Genomic DNA, 14,535 nt, shown 5'->3' on the forward strand with positions numbered 1-14,535 from the left:
TGCTTCTACGTAAACGGAGCAATCAAGACCTGTAACGTTTACCTGCTGGAGATCTATGTGTTGGCGTGAGAATCCAATGTTTCTGCGTCAACAGACAGTCTATTTTGTCCGCGTTTTAGGTTTTGTAAAAAGTTTCAATCTAGCCAGTAATATGGTATGGTATGATTTAGCTGTTAGCTTTCAACTTTTACTAAGAGTTTCGAATAGATGGTGAGAAGCAAGTCATATGTACAAGTTAACATTGTGCTTGTTGCCTTCTTTCTTCAGAACGTAACTATAAGTGTTGTTGATAGGTGTCCGCTGCCAAATTAGTTTCACGTATGCTACAGTTTAGCCACAAATCACGATGCAACAACATAAACTCAAAGAGACAGGTCAAAATTTAACACCAACGAATTATTCGGGGAAAAAAATCATCTGACAGCTACATGTACACGACAATCCTGGCACGGCGCTACCCGCTCCTTTTACAACCCATGGGCACCATGGTGATCTAAAACCTCTCTGGTTTACCTATGCTGCTAGAATCTAATGGAAGCCAATGGGCTTCAAACAGCACCAACACGAAAAACTAAAGAGTCTGTTACATGCTAGGCTAGCGAAACATGGCGCAACAGGAGATGTTGCGCTCCATGTCCCGTCCAGTCAGCAAAGGCGATGAGATGCGGAGAACCTGCCATGAACAGCAGCGGTCGCACTGCTGCGCTTGAGCAGGTGCCAAGACTCTGCCTGCTGCATTCATGGCAATGAGTTTTGAGTGAGAACATGGCCTAAACTGCAATATGGGAAGGCTTCATCGCTTCCTGCCCTTTGACCCAGCTATCAAGCGAATGGCCTGCTTCCCCAGTTCCAAGTTATCAGATCGACCATTATCTAATTGAATACACAGCGTGCCACTGATGACATTTGCCACCACACCTTGGTGCCTGCCAAGATGAACAATAGTATTTTGAGTCATCTGTCAGTCATCAGCAAAAAAAAGCACAATCAGAGGTACACGATGTGCTGAGCACTACTATACCACTATGCAAGCTCCACCATCGGATAACAAAAAATGATACGCCGATATAGCTAATATTTTTACTAGTGATATAGAGGACCTCAGGCCAAATCAATTTCATATGCTTCATTAAGTGCAGGTGTGACTGGGGCATGGCATTTCAGTTAATAGGCTCTGGATAAAGTTAGATCTGCTACTGAACCAAATGGCAATAGGCTTTGTTGGCAGGATAATATAACAAACAAAACTATAATAAGAAAACATGTTAGAGGAAGAACGAACCATTTGCCATCAGAAGCTTGATGGACCTCAATCCTCTTTCCAATTGCATCCTTGCCCAACTTGCGCAGTATCCAGTTTGCGTCCATCACTTCATCATCTGTGCTCTGCTGATGCCTCTTGGCCGGAATCTTACCATCTGAATCATCCACCTTCTCCATTGAAGGTCTCTTCCTCTTTGATCTCTGGCCTTTAGCAACATTTAACTGCTCCTCTTGCTGAGAAGCCCACGTGGCTGGCTCCTCTGGTTGAGAGGCCTGGGTGTTTAGCTGCTCAAAATGGGGACGCTTAAATTTAAGTTTCAGCAATGATGGCTTCAAGTTGTCAGTAGAGTCGGATGAAAATAAAGCAGCAGTTCCCTGGTTCTCATTCACCTGACTGGAATGAGATTGTTTGAGTCCAAATGATCTGTTTCTTGTACCAGTTTCATTTGCATTTTCCATTCCAGAGATTAAAGCATTGCTTCTTTTTCCAGTTGCATGCTTTTTTGAGGTACCAAGATCTCCCAAAAGACTACTTCTTTGCTGTGTCCCGGTCTCTCTAACTAGCTTCATTACACTTTTCTCTTTTATCTCACTCCTTGAGCTTTTCAGCTGGCTTGTGACATCTATTTTCCCTCCTGAAAGAGACAATGAATGTGAAGCCCGGTTAGTCACCATAGCATCAAGGTAATAAGCTAGAAATAAACTCAGATAACTCGTGACGCGCATACCAAAAAGCAAAGATTTAAGTAACTAATTTAAAATGCAATCAATATCCAATGAAGAATTAAAAATAATTTCACAAATATAAAAACATAAGGTTATAGAGAGTGCAATAAATTTGGAAATTAGAAATGGGTACAGCAGAATTACAGGAAGACTGCAAAGCTACCAGAAACTTAGTGCATATGAGATGAAATCGCAATTTATGTTTAGGGCCACTGATGCACAACCACAAGGGTCACGGACATGTCAATTCCGACTGCCAGGATAGGGAAAGATCTGAGACTAGTAAAAAGTCCCGTTGATAGGAAAGGGCTTATATCTTAATTCTTAAGCCACTGATAGGAATATACAGGAGTTTCGCAAAAATGCTAGGATTTAAATGTTAAACTCTGCAGATCTAGCGAGAAGTTACTGAGAAATGAAAATCTTAAATGCACTTGAAGTTCAATCAGAACAACGGAAGAAAACCATTCCAAAGGATACCATGGAACTCCCACAAAATTACAGAACTGCTATAGTTCTAACGTGCAGTAAATTCAAGTAAGGAAAAGTGTATGAAGTCATTCTATTTTTTTATATTCCTTGTAAGCAGCCAAAAAAATTACTAGACACAGCATGATCACACATGTATTAATATAACAGGGAAATTGAACTGGCAAGTGCTGAGCTTCCAAAAAAGGGGTGCATACCATGTATCGAACCCATATCTTGCTCTTTTTGAGAATTGGACAGTTCAGACTTGGGAGAGCCACTTCTGGTTTTGTGCCGTGAACCAAGATGGATAACCAACTTGGTACCTTTCCCAGTATCATTCTTGGGAGTACTTTCATCACCTGCATCTTTGAAATGTAAACCTGAAACCTTACTGCCTTTAATCTTGACTTTGGGTATCATATCAGCACTGTTTGCCACAGCTTTCATGGATGGAGATTTCAAATTCTTTTCTGAACTTCGAGTTGAAGATGAAATATAAGCACTACCATCATTCTTAAAAGGACTCCTATCATGATTACCATCTATACTTTGATCTCCCAAACGGCTATTTGATGATTTAGCATCGTGCCTTCTCTCCAAAAATATCTCATCATGGCCATCGTCTGTTTTATTACCCTGACCACCTTTCTTTTTGGAAGGCTTCTTATTCGACCCGGAGCTTTTCAAAACAATCTTCTCTTGCTCAGGTGTATCTGATGGAGCCTTACTACTGTTGCTTTTCAATGAAAACTTTAAAGTATTCCTACCATCATTTTTCAATACATATGGAGCAGGTTTATCTTCATCCGAGTTTGGATACGATGGTGAGACATCTTCAAGAGAAGGTAATGCAGCAGCAGCCCGCAAGCTAACCATAAGTTCTTGGTCAACAACATCTCTCCTCTTCCAAAGCTCCCGAATTGCATCCTCAGTGTCCCTGATCTGAAGATAGCAAAATGGGTGTTAGATGACACAATATAGCAGTGGGGCATGATGACAGAAGTAATTATCACCTGGGAGCATTCGCCGCGGCATGCCGCACATGTGTACTGAAGGTTTTGGTCAGCTTGGAACTGTTGGTACTTTTCCTCACTGCAAAACATATGGAATGAATGTATAAAACATAAAGCCAACAAGAAGAAAAGGGATTGGAAAGGATGGCAATGCATATAGTTGAAACAGAGGAGACAATGAGTACAATTATTCAAACAGACATAGGGTTCACACTTGTACAGACCTGATGCCATCACACTCAATATGCACCCATTTTTCACAAACATCACAGCAAACCATAGGTATCACTTCAGAGTCTCTATAAACCTGAAAAGGGAAGGAACCCAAAACAGAGTATATTATATAAGCACATGACAATAAAATGAAAACAGAATATTATGGTACATATGAACCAAGATTACTCCATATAACTTTGATTAAAAGATGTAACCAAGTCTCAATCAAAGAGACTTCAAACTATAAACAAATAATTTGCATCACTTCAACATCTCAAGCACACAAACACTATCTTGAAAGGCAGCGGGGCAGAAACAAGTAAAATTCAAATCCCTAAAATTGAACAGCGTATGGTAAATTCCAAAAGCTAAAATAAATACTTCTGTTGTTAGGAACGTAGTACTTATACAAGGAAAAAGGTAACAGGAAAGGGGGATACCTTCAAGCAAATCGGGCAGTAGTTTCCTTTCACAAACAATCGTCCGCAAGCATCACAACATGTGTACCCCAAAAACCACCTATAGATCCAAATTCATAGCGTTACAACATGTGCAAGACATCAGGAAGTCCATACCAGTTAAAAAAGAAGTTTTGAATCAGTACCTTGTGCTATGGCCACTACCAGGCACACCAGATCCACAGCTGTGACACCTTGTATGTTTTGGACATAAATATGGTCCATGGGTAACATTCTGCAATATCACATTCAGTGTTCAATGATGACAAATAGAAGCAGATGCAATCTATACCAAAGGGGTTGTGGTGGAGGGGTAAGGTACACATTGAGTTCACCTTGTGTGATGGTTGCTGACAGTAACAGTGATAAGCACCATCACACCTTTTACAGAACATCAACTTATTGGGATCACCAGGCCGCCGGCATACCTATATAGATGGCAAGTATTGATGTAACAGAAAATCAAGTACAGAAGCTAGTGCTACCCATCATGTATCAGAAGCGTTACATGCTTTAAAGATGCAAATTCAATGTATAGGTTAAGGATAATATGATGCGACTAGAGAGACAACAGACCTCACAACTGCGGCAAGATGGACAGACCCATGAGCTCCAGTGGAAAAGATCTAGGAGGAGGGTTAATCTATCAGATGATGTACAAGAATGAATAGGTGCTGAAGAGACAATAAAAGGGAAAAAATTGTATTACCTCTATGCTCCCCCCAGCTTTTCAAACAGTTTCTATGATATCTTTTGTTGCAGAGCTTACATGGAAGCATTTTGGCAGCTTTTGTGCTGCCCTCATTTTCTCCAAAACAGCACAAATGGCACATAACCTTGACAGAAGCATTTCCTTGATCCTCCCGGTCCCACTCATCTTCATCTCCTTCTGCCTCCTGCAAAAATGGAAGGGGCCTTTTTAGATTGTGAGGGCCGATATGGAAATAGAATACATTAAAATGGAAAGGTAGCACTCCTTATTAGCATCAACTACAGAAGCAAAAGCCTAAAGCCTAAAATATCAAATTGGCTAGTAACATCGTGTGCAATTGGAACTTGCCAAGATGATCAGAAGCTGTATCCAAGGACTAAGAGCCCGTTTGGGAGGGCTCCGACCGGCTCCGGCTCCTTCTGACAAAACACTGTTGACTGGAGCCGGTTTCCTCTCACCTCTCCCCTCCCAGAGAGGGAGGGGAGAGGTGAGAGGAAACCGGCTCCAGTCAACAGTGTTTTGTCAGAAGGAGCTGGAGCTAGCCGAAGCCCTCACAAATGGGCCCTATGCATTACTGCATCATGTGGTGAGCCAAAAACAAATGAGAAAAAATAGTCTATTGTGGAAACTTTATAAGTACTGTTTAGACTTAGGCCCCGTTTGTTTCAGCTTCTAGCTGATTTTGAAGGCTCGATTTTGGGAAATCCAAAAGTCAGATGGCTCCCATAATCGAGAATCGAGAATCCAGCTGATTATGGATTCTCGATTCTGGATTCTGGGAGTCATCTGACTTTTGGATTTCTCAAAATCGAGTCTTCAAAATCGGCCATAAGCTGAAACAAACAGGGCTTTAATAAACAGTGGAACTAGAAATAATAAACTACTTGCACATGAGTTACTCATGTATCGAACAGGGGCAGCTATCCATGTTTCTGCAAGGTTAGTCAAACAGGCATACAGCACAATCAACTTGAGTAGAGTTCATGAGAAGCTCCACAAGAAACAGGTCTGTTTCTAAACCTTATGTTCATTTGCTCCGCAACACGTGTGGCTGTTTCTAAAGCTTAGGTTCATTTATAGTAACATACACGATTATCTGTAGCACAGAACCTGCATGGCTACTCCAGAGCTCTTCTAAGGAACTTCAACCATTTCTCCCATGAAGTCCTAGGTAACATCTAAGAGCAGCGCCATACACAACAGGACAAACACGTGTATGCGCACGATCACTATAACCAAGAACGACTCTTTTTTTTCATCCCATACGCACCATGCATGTAACCGATCGTTTCACATGTAATATCTAGGAAGCATTAAATCGTCCAGATAACATGAAAGCTCAACAGGCATGAAAACGCGTTATAATATTATCCTCATACAGCCATCCCTCATTAAATGCTAGTAACGCTTTCCCAGTTCGACCGTTAAACCCGAAACCCTGAACTACATATTACAGCTGACCCAACACATGGACAGCCCAAAGCCCCAAACAACAAAGCAAACACTGGAATAGCCAGCGCAAATACAGTCAACGCGGAATCGGCATTAGCAAGGGCATCAAAGATCCCCTAGCAGCAAATAGCAAACTCAGCTGCGCACGAGCGCACCAATACCCACTAACGGAGCAATTTGCCTGCCCGCACGAACAGTCGAACACAATCCCAGCCCTAAAACCTGCCAAAAATTCCCAAAAGAAACATCATTTTCATCACCTACATGGTCCTAAAAAGACACGTACAGAATGTGCGAACCAGGGTACTTTCTCCCACCATAATTCCCACTAATCCACACTTCCACAGCCCACGAGCTCCCCACATCTACAGTTCTACACACACTCCTGGACGAGCTAGGCCGCGCTAGACACAGAACTAGCGCGAGACTCACCCGCGAACCCCACACCACGCAGCAAGCGTTAAAGCGCGAACCCTAGCCAGGGCAAACAGAAAGCAGCCAACGAAGCTATGGAGGTGGAAGAGATGGACAGATCCGCTGACCGGCGATCCGTAGGCGCCGCTCTCGAGCCGCCTGGCGAAGTCCTCGGCCGCGTCGGCGCCGCGCTGCGCCGCCGCCCTCCGTGCGTCGCCCTCCCCGTCCTCGGGGCCCGGGTCCAGCGGCGGCACCTCCACCTGCACCGTCGCCCCATCCCCCTCCCCGGCCCCGGGCGGCCGCAGCAGCCACGGATCCGCGAGGAAGCCCTCGAGCGCCGCCGCCGCGCCCGCCCACGCCGCCGCGGCACCGCCGCCCTCCCTCGCCGCCGCGGCGCCGAACCCTAGCTCGCAGTCGCACACCCTCCTGCTGCAGAGGAACACGGGGAGTGAGGGAGACACACCACCCGCCCGTCAGAGCGCGAGAGAGTTACAGAGAGAGGGGGGGAGAGTGAGAGATAGAGAGAGGAGGGGAGGGCGCTTACCAAGTGATGGGGCACGCGACGTGAAACGCCATGGGAGGCGAAGGCAGGCGGGGGGGCGGGCGAGGCGGCCAGAGCCCCGGTCGCGTCGGTCTGATTTCGAAACGAATTCGGGGGGAGGACGGGGTGGGGGGTTTGGACGCGGTTTGGGGGAAATTCGGGGGGGATTTGGTGGGATTTTGGGTTTGGATTTGGAGGCGCGGGCGAGGCGGGCGGCGGAGAGGCGAGAGGGTGAGGAGCACGGCGAGGAGGAGGGGAGGGTGGGGGTGGTTTTGCGGATGGGACCCTGGGGGAGTGGGGTTTTGTAGACTAAGACTCTCGGTGGGCAAGGAGCCAAGGACGGCTGGAGCCTGTTGTTGCGTGTAGCTCTGGGTGTTTTCGCGTGGAGACCCTCGTAAAGTTGCGGAATACCGGGTGACTGTCTCGCTGGCTCTTGTTAGTTGTTTTCAGGGGAAGCCAGGAAGGGAGTCGCCGACTAGGTGCTGGGCTTCTACGGACAGATGGGCAGTTAAAGTTTGGGCTTTCGTGGGCCTCAGCCTGTGACCGGTCTTTGGGACAAATGGGCCCACCCCACGCCCTGTGATGACGATGAACTCCGGCCTACGAGGAAGCCTCGGCCCGCCGACCAAGCCATGCTCGCGCGCCGGCTCGCGTCCCCCTTCGCCGCCGCGGCCACCGCGAGGCTGCTCTCCGCGGCCGCGCCGGAGGCCTCCTCCGGCGGCGGCGGGGCCGGAGGCGCGGGGAGGGGGGACACGCTCGGGAAGCGGCTGCTGAAGCTCATCTACCCGAAGCGGAGCGCGGTGGTGGTGCTGCGGCGCTGGGCGGAGGAGGGCCGCACCGTGCAGAAGTACCAGCTCAACCGCGTCGTCCGGGAGCTCCGCAAGTACGGCCGCTTCAAGCACGCCCTCGAGGTACGCCGCGCGCTCCCAGCATCACCGTCTCTCCGCCGCTGGCGCCGTCGCCGCGGTGACTCTCGGCTCCCGCCCGCCACCTGCTCGACGTATTGCCGGCCTGACTCCTGTACCTGACACGACCCGACACGCGCCGAAAATGCAGATCTGCGAATGGATGCGGACCCAGCCGGAGATGCGCCTGCTGCCGGGGGACCACGCCGTGCACCTGGACCTCGTCGCCAAGGTCCGGGGCCTGGCGAGCGCCGAGAAGTTCTTCGAGGACATGCCTGAGCGCGCCAAGGGGCCGTCCACATGCAACGCCCTGCTGCACGCGTACGTGCAGCACGGCGTAAGGGAGAAGGCCGAGGCCATGCTGGCGGAGATGTCCCGGGCAGGGTATCTCACCTGCGCGCTGCCCTTCAACCACATGATGTCGTTGTACATGGCGAGCGGGGAGCTGGAGCGGGTGCCGGAGATGATCAAGGAGCTCAGGAGGTACACAGTCCCGGACCTCGTCACCTACAACATCTGGCTGACCTACTGCTCCAAGAAGAACAGTGTGAAGAGTGCGGAGAAGGTGTTTGATCTGATGAAGGATGACAGGGTTGTTCCTGATTGGATGACCTTCAGCTTGCTGGCAAGCATTTACATCAATGCCGGGCTTCATGTCAAAGGGCGAGACGCGTTGGTTGAGATGGAGAAGAGGGCATCCAAGAAGGAGCGAGCTGCCTACTCGTCACTCCTCACCCTGTATGCAAGCTTGTCAGATAGAGGAAACTTGGACAGGGTATGGAACAAAATGAAATTGATCTTCAGGAAGTTCAGCGACACTGAATACAAGTGCATGCTCACATCGCTCACAAGGTTTGACGACATCGCAGAAGCAGAGAACATTTACAGGGAATGGGAATCAGCTTCGGGAACACGCGATTCCCGGATCCCAAACGCAATCCTTTCTTATTACATCAAGAATGGCATGATTGAAAAGGCCGAGAGCTTTCTCAGTCACATCATGGAGAAACGAGTTAAGCCCAGCTACAGCACCTGGGAGTTATTCGTGTGGGGTTATCTCAGCAACAACAAGACAGATAAGGTCCTTGAATGTCTGGAGAAGGCCCTGTCAAGCGTGGAGAAATGGGAACCGAACCATGAGATCGCCATGGCGATCTATTCGCATGTCGAAAAGACAGGCGACATTGAAGCTGCAGAGAAGATCCTGGTCATGTTCCGGGATGCGGGGTACGTCACAACTGAGATGTACAACTCGGTCCTGCACACTTATGCGAAGGCCGAGCTGATGCCCCTGATAATTGAGGAGCGCATGGAGCAGGATAAGGTGACAATGGATGAGGAGACCAGGAAACTGTTGAGTTTGACGAGCAAATACCCAATTGGGGAGGTCTCAACGTTGATGTCTTAGATGTGCTGCTAGTTGAAGAGATGTTTCAGGATGCAATGTGTATCTGCTCACTTCAGTTTCAAGTACAGTGCAAATAGCAAGCATTTAGTTTTGAAGCACAGCCTACCCCAACTTGCTTGGAACAAAAGGCTAAGTTGTTGTTGTAGTTGTTGTTGTTAGTTTTGAAGCACGATATAATGGCTTTGGTGTTTCCATGTTGATCCACAGATGCGTATCATTCTGCCTCTAGATTATCCAAACCTAATGTTATCAACCAAAAAGATCTAAAGCTTGTAACAGTTTGCTCAATGTTTAACCGAGTAGGCGTTACACTATTTTTCATCTTTTCTTAATATAAACGGCATGGGCAAGGGAAATAAGGGCAACGGAAGCCCAAGTTATTGCCAAAATAATTCTGTCTCCGAAAGTGTAAACTATATTCAATTTGTATGGCCATAGCCCCATGACTCAAAATATAATTGTTGACAGAAGGATGTTATAAAATGCTGCACCACGATCGATCAGAGGTAAATCCAAGCTAAATTTCACCAGAATAGAAACAAGCCAACGCCCGTTCAGTTGGCGAGTACCAGAATAGCTCCGCAAATTTCAGATAATATAACAGAGGTCTTGCACCTTTTACAAGAAAAGCGCATGCCATCCATTTTAGTTGTAGTAGATGTTTCACACAGCTGACCAAGACCACAAAACATTACACCTACAGTGGGAAGCGACTACAAACTAAACCAACTATATGTCTCTCCTCTAATAAATAGCCTAACTGCATCACAAAAGAAGCATATATATTCGTACGGTAGAAATGGAACTCTATGGAGCAGTTCTTGTTTTCCAGTAGGAAGGATGCATCTTGATCTTTAGTTCCACATAAGCTGCCTTCTCTGCATTGTTCACTTTGCCCAGATTTTTGATATAGCAACAACAAATGCCCTAAGGACAAGCCAGAATAGATTGTCATCTTTCTTCTGCTGCACTTTTGAAGTTCTCCTGCAGGCCATAACCAGGAACAGAATATTCAATTATTAGAAAAGTATCATGAGTGCTCAACTGGGGGGTGAAAAAAGGTTCTTGGTGTCATGAATATGGTTCCATACAGCCCCTAGGCATAACTATGAAATGCCATAAAGACAGGAATAGAATACCTCCAATAATGCATGAACTAAAAGATCCCTGTCTTGCTGAAAAAGCAAATCTATCTGAGCATTATTCCGATAATAGTGGACTACCAACTAGCATGTTATTTAATGCAAGACATTATGGCCAAATCAACAATTTGACTAGCCATTCTGAACAAATCAAGAGTTACCGGGTCGACTGCACTAAAATGTTGCAGGCACACTCACGAGGATCATGGAACTAGAAATTTGTTCTGATATAGTGCAATGATCAGAAAAATACTTCTACAGGTTGCAATTAATAGATATCCAACTCTAATAATAAGCGCTAGGAAGAACCATGGGGAAGCATTGACTTACCTAATATACTGTCGCCTTTTGCGACATATGAAGGAAATTATAAACAGTAAGCATGCAACGCAAAGTTAGAAGGCAAAGTGCATGCCTGCTGATCGTGGTTGTGGTGCTCGTTCCTTGTTCATGCCTGGCATCAGTTGCCTCAACCTCTTCCTTTGTAACCCCAGATGTTGATTTCTTGAATTGACTTTCATCTACCTCTACCACACTGTGCTGGACTTCTGTGTGCAGCAGTCCCTATAAAGATACAGAACAGAATGAATCAGACATGTTGAACAACAGATAAATAGAGCATACCTCTAGGCAATGTCATTTTGCTCGCAAATGATCACTACACCGGAATTGAAATGTTTAACACCTTGTCATATGAAATTTATAACAATAAGAGGCAGAAAAGGTTGTGTTTTGTGAGTGCCCAATTTGCTAACAACAAAATTTGGTCCCAGCCAAAATAACTTGGCAACAAACCAAACAAGAAGAATTTAGCTAGCCAACACATTCCAGCTGTCACTGAGGGGCTGGGGTATGGCAGGTAGGGAAAACATTCCAGCTGTTCTTCGAATAGCTTTATCATTTCCAGCAAACTCTAGAGCCAAGAGGTAAGAATTAATGCTCTTGATTGCTCAAAATCAATTTCCAAAAGATAGGCAGAAGAAAAAATAAATCCAGTGTCGACATAACTACGCTGCATGTGACAAATAGCTCTACCAAAATCAAAGCCCATATGCCCACGATAGAGATGCCATGTAGTGTGGACTGCATCCATGCCCAACACTATTGATGCCGTGTAGTGTGGATTGCATTCCCATCAGTACAATTACAAGAAGCAATCAAAATATGAACAGAAGGGCACAAAATCAGTTTCGGATATATGACGCACCAACAGGCATATTATTTATTCACTTTTTTGTTGTCTGGTGTTATAGCATACTACAACAGATAAAAGCCATGCAAAACAATAAATGCCGTTTAGAAGAAAAGATGCTGCATATTACACAATTTTCACAGAAAATAATTTGGCTAACCTTCGTATCCAATGCTGGATGAGAAACAGGACTGCCACCGCTTTCTTGCTGATCACAGATAGTATCAAGCAATGGTTGCTCAAGCTCATCTTGCAGACTGCGTTCATTAGAAGCTTCAATAGTCTTGTTTGTGACTTCAGGCTCTGAGTTAAAACCATTTATGGAATTAGCAGATACTGTAATGCTAGATTGGCCATCTAAGCTCTGAACATCATCAACCGGTACACTTTCATTTGATCGAACATGCTCGTGAAAAGATTCTTGCTTTTCTTGAAGAACACCATTGGTTGCCGCAAGAACATTTGCATCATCAACAACACTATCATTTGAGCCATCATGACTGTCATTAGGTAATGTCCCATGCTCTCTCAAAAGTGCACCATTTGTTTCATAAACAGCAGTAGATTCTGAGGAAAGAATAACTCTATCAGTAACAATACTGCCCACCCCCTCATGTGCATCCGCCTGACTGTTTAGACCAATGTCTTTATCAGAATCAGAAACATGAGCAAATGAAGGATCTTGCTCTTCGGAACTATTCAGGCTAACCTCAATTGGTCCCCCAGATGGAAATTCATCTTGCTTCTCAAGGTTTGTCTCCAATAATGTTGCACCAGCTGCACTCCCATTTTGGACTACACTTTTCAGAACACCAACCTCTAAAATATTAGATGACCCCAGAAGTATCTCAGTGCTGATGGAGTTGTTTTGCAATGAAAATGATTCCTCGCTGCTGGATGATTCTGACACAGAACACTTACCAACTTGTCCATTATCAGACATTTCCAAGCTCTCTATAGTGTCTTGACCAAATTCATGTTTCATGGATACCTCTGAGGAATCAGGGCAATCTTCAAAACTCAGCGCCGTAGCATCCAAACCACCAGGACCAAGAACTCTGTTCTCTTGGATGACATCCCTCACGATCTCACGAACTATATAATAGGACCCTCCAACTTCCTTGTGTGTAAGGTTGACTGACGGAAACTTTCCATCATTCGATACCCGGTAGCTGAAACAGGACAACAACAGTGCCAATTAGATTACATAATTCTCAACCGCCATTATAGCCCAAAGGACGTTCATCCAACAGACACACATAAACGAAATTAAGATCAGAAGTAAATCCAAAGGCTATACGCATTGACTGGGAGATGAGCAAATCCAATCATTTAGCAATCCTGCTAAATGGAGCCTGTGCACACGGTCACACAGGTAGCCAGAACAGATGTTTTTAATTCTCCAAGCCACAAATTGGTGACTTCTATGTACACTAAAAACGAACCAGCATTCTAGGTTTTTTTTTTGGGGGGGGGGGGGGGGGATTGGCTGCGGAAAGTTATTTGTAACTCTAAGATGCTGTCTTTTACCTGCTACCACTAAGAGACACCAGCAGTTCCACTTGATTCCAGTGACAAACCATAGTGAGCAATGTAAAAGGAGATACTGAAAACCAACACAATCCACTGCAGACGCGTAATTCCAAACACAGGAGGTGCGGCCGTGATGCAACAACACGCGACATTAGCAAGCGAATACAAGTAGGATATACGGGTCCGATACCTGTTGATGAAAGACTCGACCATCTCCCTCCTCTCCTCCTTGGACTTGCGCACCCGCGGCGGCCGCTTCTCCTTGGCCTGGGCCCGCGCGCAGCACCGCACCACGCCGACCCCGCGGACGCCCGCGCCTCCTCCTCCGCCGCCGCCGCCAGCCCTCCCCTTGAACGAAGCGGACGGCGCGCCGCCGCCGCCGCCGCACCGGCCGAGGACGGACGGCTGCGCGGCGACCCAGGAGACGCTCCCGGCCGCGGCCTGCATCCTCCCCTCCTCCCAGGCCGCAGAAAAGCGAGGGCGACGCGAGCCCCGCGCCGAAGGGGAGAGCGAGGCGCCCCCGCAAGTGCAAGACGAGAGGGCGGGGGAGGCGGCGGAAATGGAGGGTTTTGCCGCCGGGGGTTTTGGAGGCGATTGGGTTGGCGGAGGGGAGATGGTAAAATTTGGGGGAGAAGGGGAGGAGACGGCGGGGAAAAGGCGACAAGATTGGGGGCTTTTTGGTGGGGACGGCTGCCGCTTTCAAGTGGTCGCGGTCGGCAGCAACTCCTCCTAGGTTTTCTCCGGCGCAAATTTCTCGACCTTTTTTCTCTTTTTTCCCATGATTTCGATAATTTTCTTTGTGCTTTGCCCGTCAACAAAATTTTGTTTTGTGTTCCACCCATCATAGATCGCGTACTGTTTTATCCACAAATGTTACACAGGGGGCAACACATCATTTTAGATCGGAGCTCTAACATGTAACAATGCACCATTTTCTTGGAGCTTTACTGTGAATTAAATTTTGGAATACTACGATATGTTTTCAGGAATTCTCTAATACATTAACTTTTTAAGACAAATCTTTCGATAAACAATTTAAAACATTCAAAAGCTTTGCTATTCCCTTCGTCTAAAATTACAAGACGTTTC

General features: G+C 46.4%; 3 protein-coding genes across 6 annotated transcripts; 1 reads left to right on the plus strand and 2 right to left on the minus strand.

Annotated features, from left to right (window-relative positions):
• Positions 1-367: 367 nt before the first annotated feature.
• LOC112884637 lies at positions 368-7,472 on the minus strand. 2 transcript variants are annotated; one of them, XM_025950091.1, is made up of 12 exons: positions 7,270-7,472; positions 6,854-7,151; positions 4,857-5,043; positions 4,724-4,773; positions 4,483-4,575; positions 4,294-4,382; positions 4,130-4,208; positions 3,698-3,780; positions 3,474-3,552; positions 2,676-3,402; positions 1,283-1,898; positions 368-926 (listed from the first exon to the last, which is right to left on the minus strand). In XM_025950091.1, the coding sequence occupies exons 1-12, from the start codon at positions 7,299-7,301 to the stop codon at positions 794-796; spliced, it is 2,466 nt and encodes an 821-aa protein (XP_025805876.1). In that variant the 5' UTR covers positions 7,302-7,472; the 3' UTR covers positions 368-793. The 2 variants fall into 2 exon arrangements, with proteins under 2 accessions (XP_025805876.1, XP_025805875.1); XM_025950090.1 differs by having other exon boundaries at positions 6,854-7,154; positions 7,270-7,471.
• A 395-nt stretch (positions 7,473-7,867) lies between these two features.
• Positions 7,868-9,893, plus strand: LOC112884638 (pentatricopeptide repeat-containing protein At4g02820, mitochondrial-like). 2 transcript variants are annotated; one of them, XR_003227143.1, is made up of 3 exons: positions 7,868-8,177; positions 8,323-9,667; positions 9,739-9,893. XR_003227143.1 is itself a non-coding variant. In XM_025950092.1 (2 exons), the coding sequence occupies exons 1-2, from the start codon at positions 7,899-7,901 to the stop codon at positions 9,577-9,579; spliced, it is 1,536 nt and encodes a 511-aa protein (XP_025805877.1). In that variant the 5' UTR covers positions 7,868-7,898; the 3' UTR covers positions 9,580-9,893. The 2 variants fall into 2 exon arrangements, 1 of the variants encoding a protein (XP_025805877.1); XM_025950092.1 differs by having other exon boundaries at positions 8,323-9,893.
• A 186-nt stretch (positions 9,894-10,079) lies between these two features.
• On the minus strand, positions 10,080-14,099 carry LOC112883941. 2 transcript variants are annotated; one of them, XM_025949213.1, is made up of 4 exons: positions 13,637-14,099; positions 12,074-13,085; positions 11,137-11,285; positions 10,080-10,563 (listed from the first exon to the last, which is right to left on the minus strand). In XM_025949213.1, exons 1-4 carry the CDS (start codon positions 13,891-13,893, stop codon positions 10,467-10,469), a joined length of 1,515 nt encoding a protein of 504 aa, XP_025804998.1. In that variant the 5' UTR covers positions 13,894-14,099; the 3' UTR covers positions 10,080-10,466. The 2 variants fall into 2 exon arrangements, with proteins under 2 accessions (XP_025804998.1, XP_025804999.1); XM_025949214.1 differs by having other exon boundaries at positions 11,052-11,285.
• Positions 14,100-14,535: the final 436 nt, after the last annotated feature.

Source organism: Panicum hallii, chromosome 3, assembly GCF_002211085.1.
Source record: "Panicum hallii strain FIL2 chromosome 3, PHallii_v3.1, whole genome shotgun sequence".
Lineage (NCBI taxonomy): Eukaryota > Viridiplantae > Streptophyta > Magnoliopsida > Poales > Poaceae > Panicum > Panicum hallii.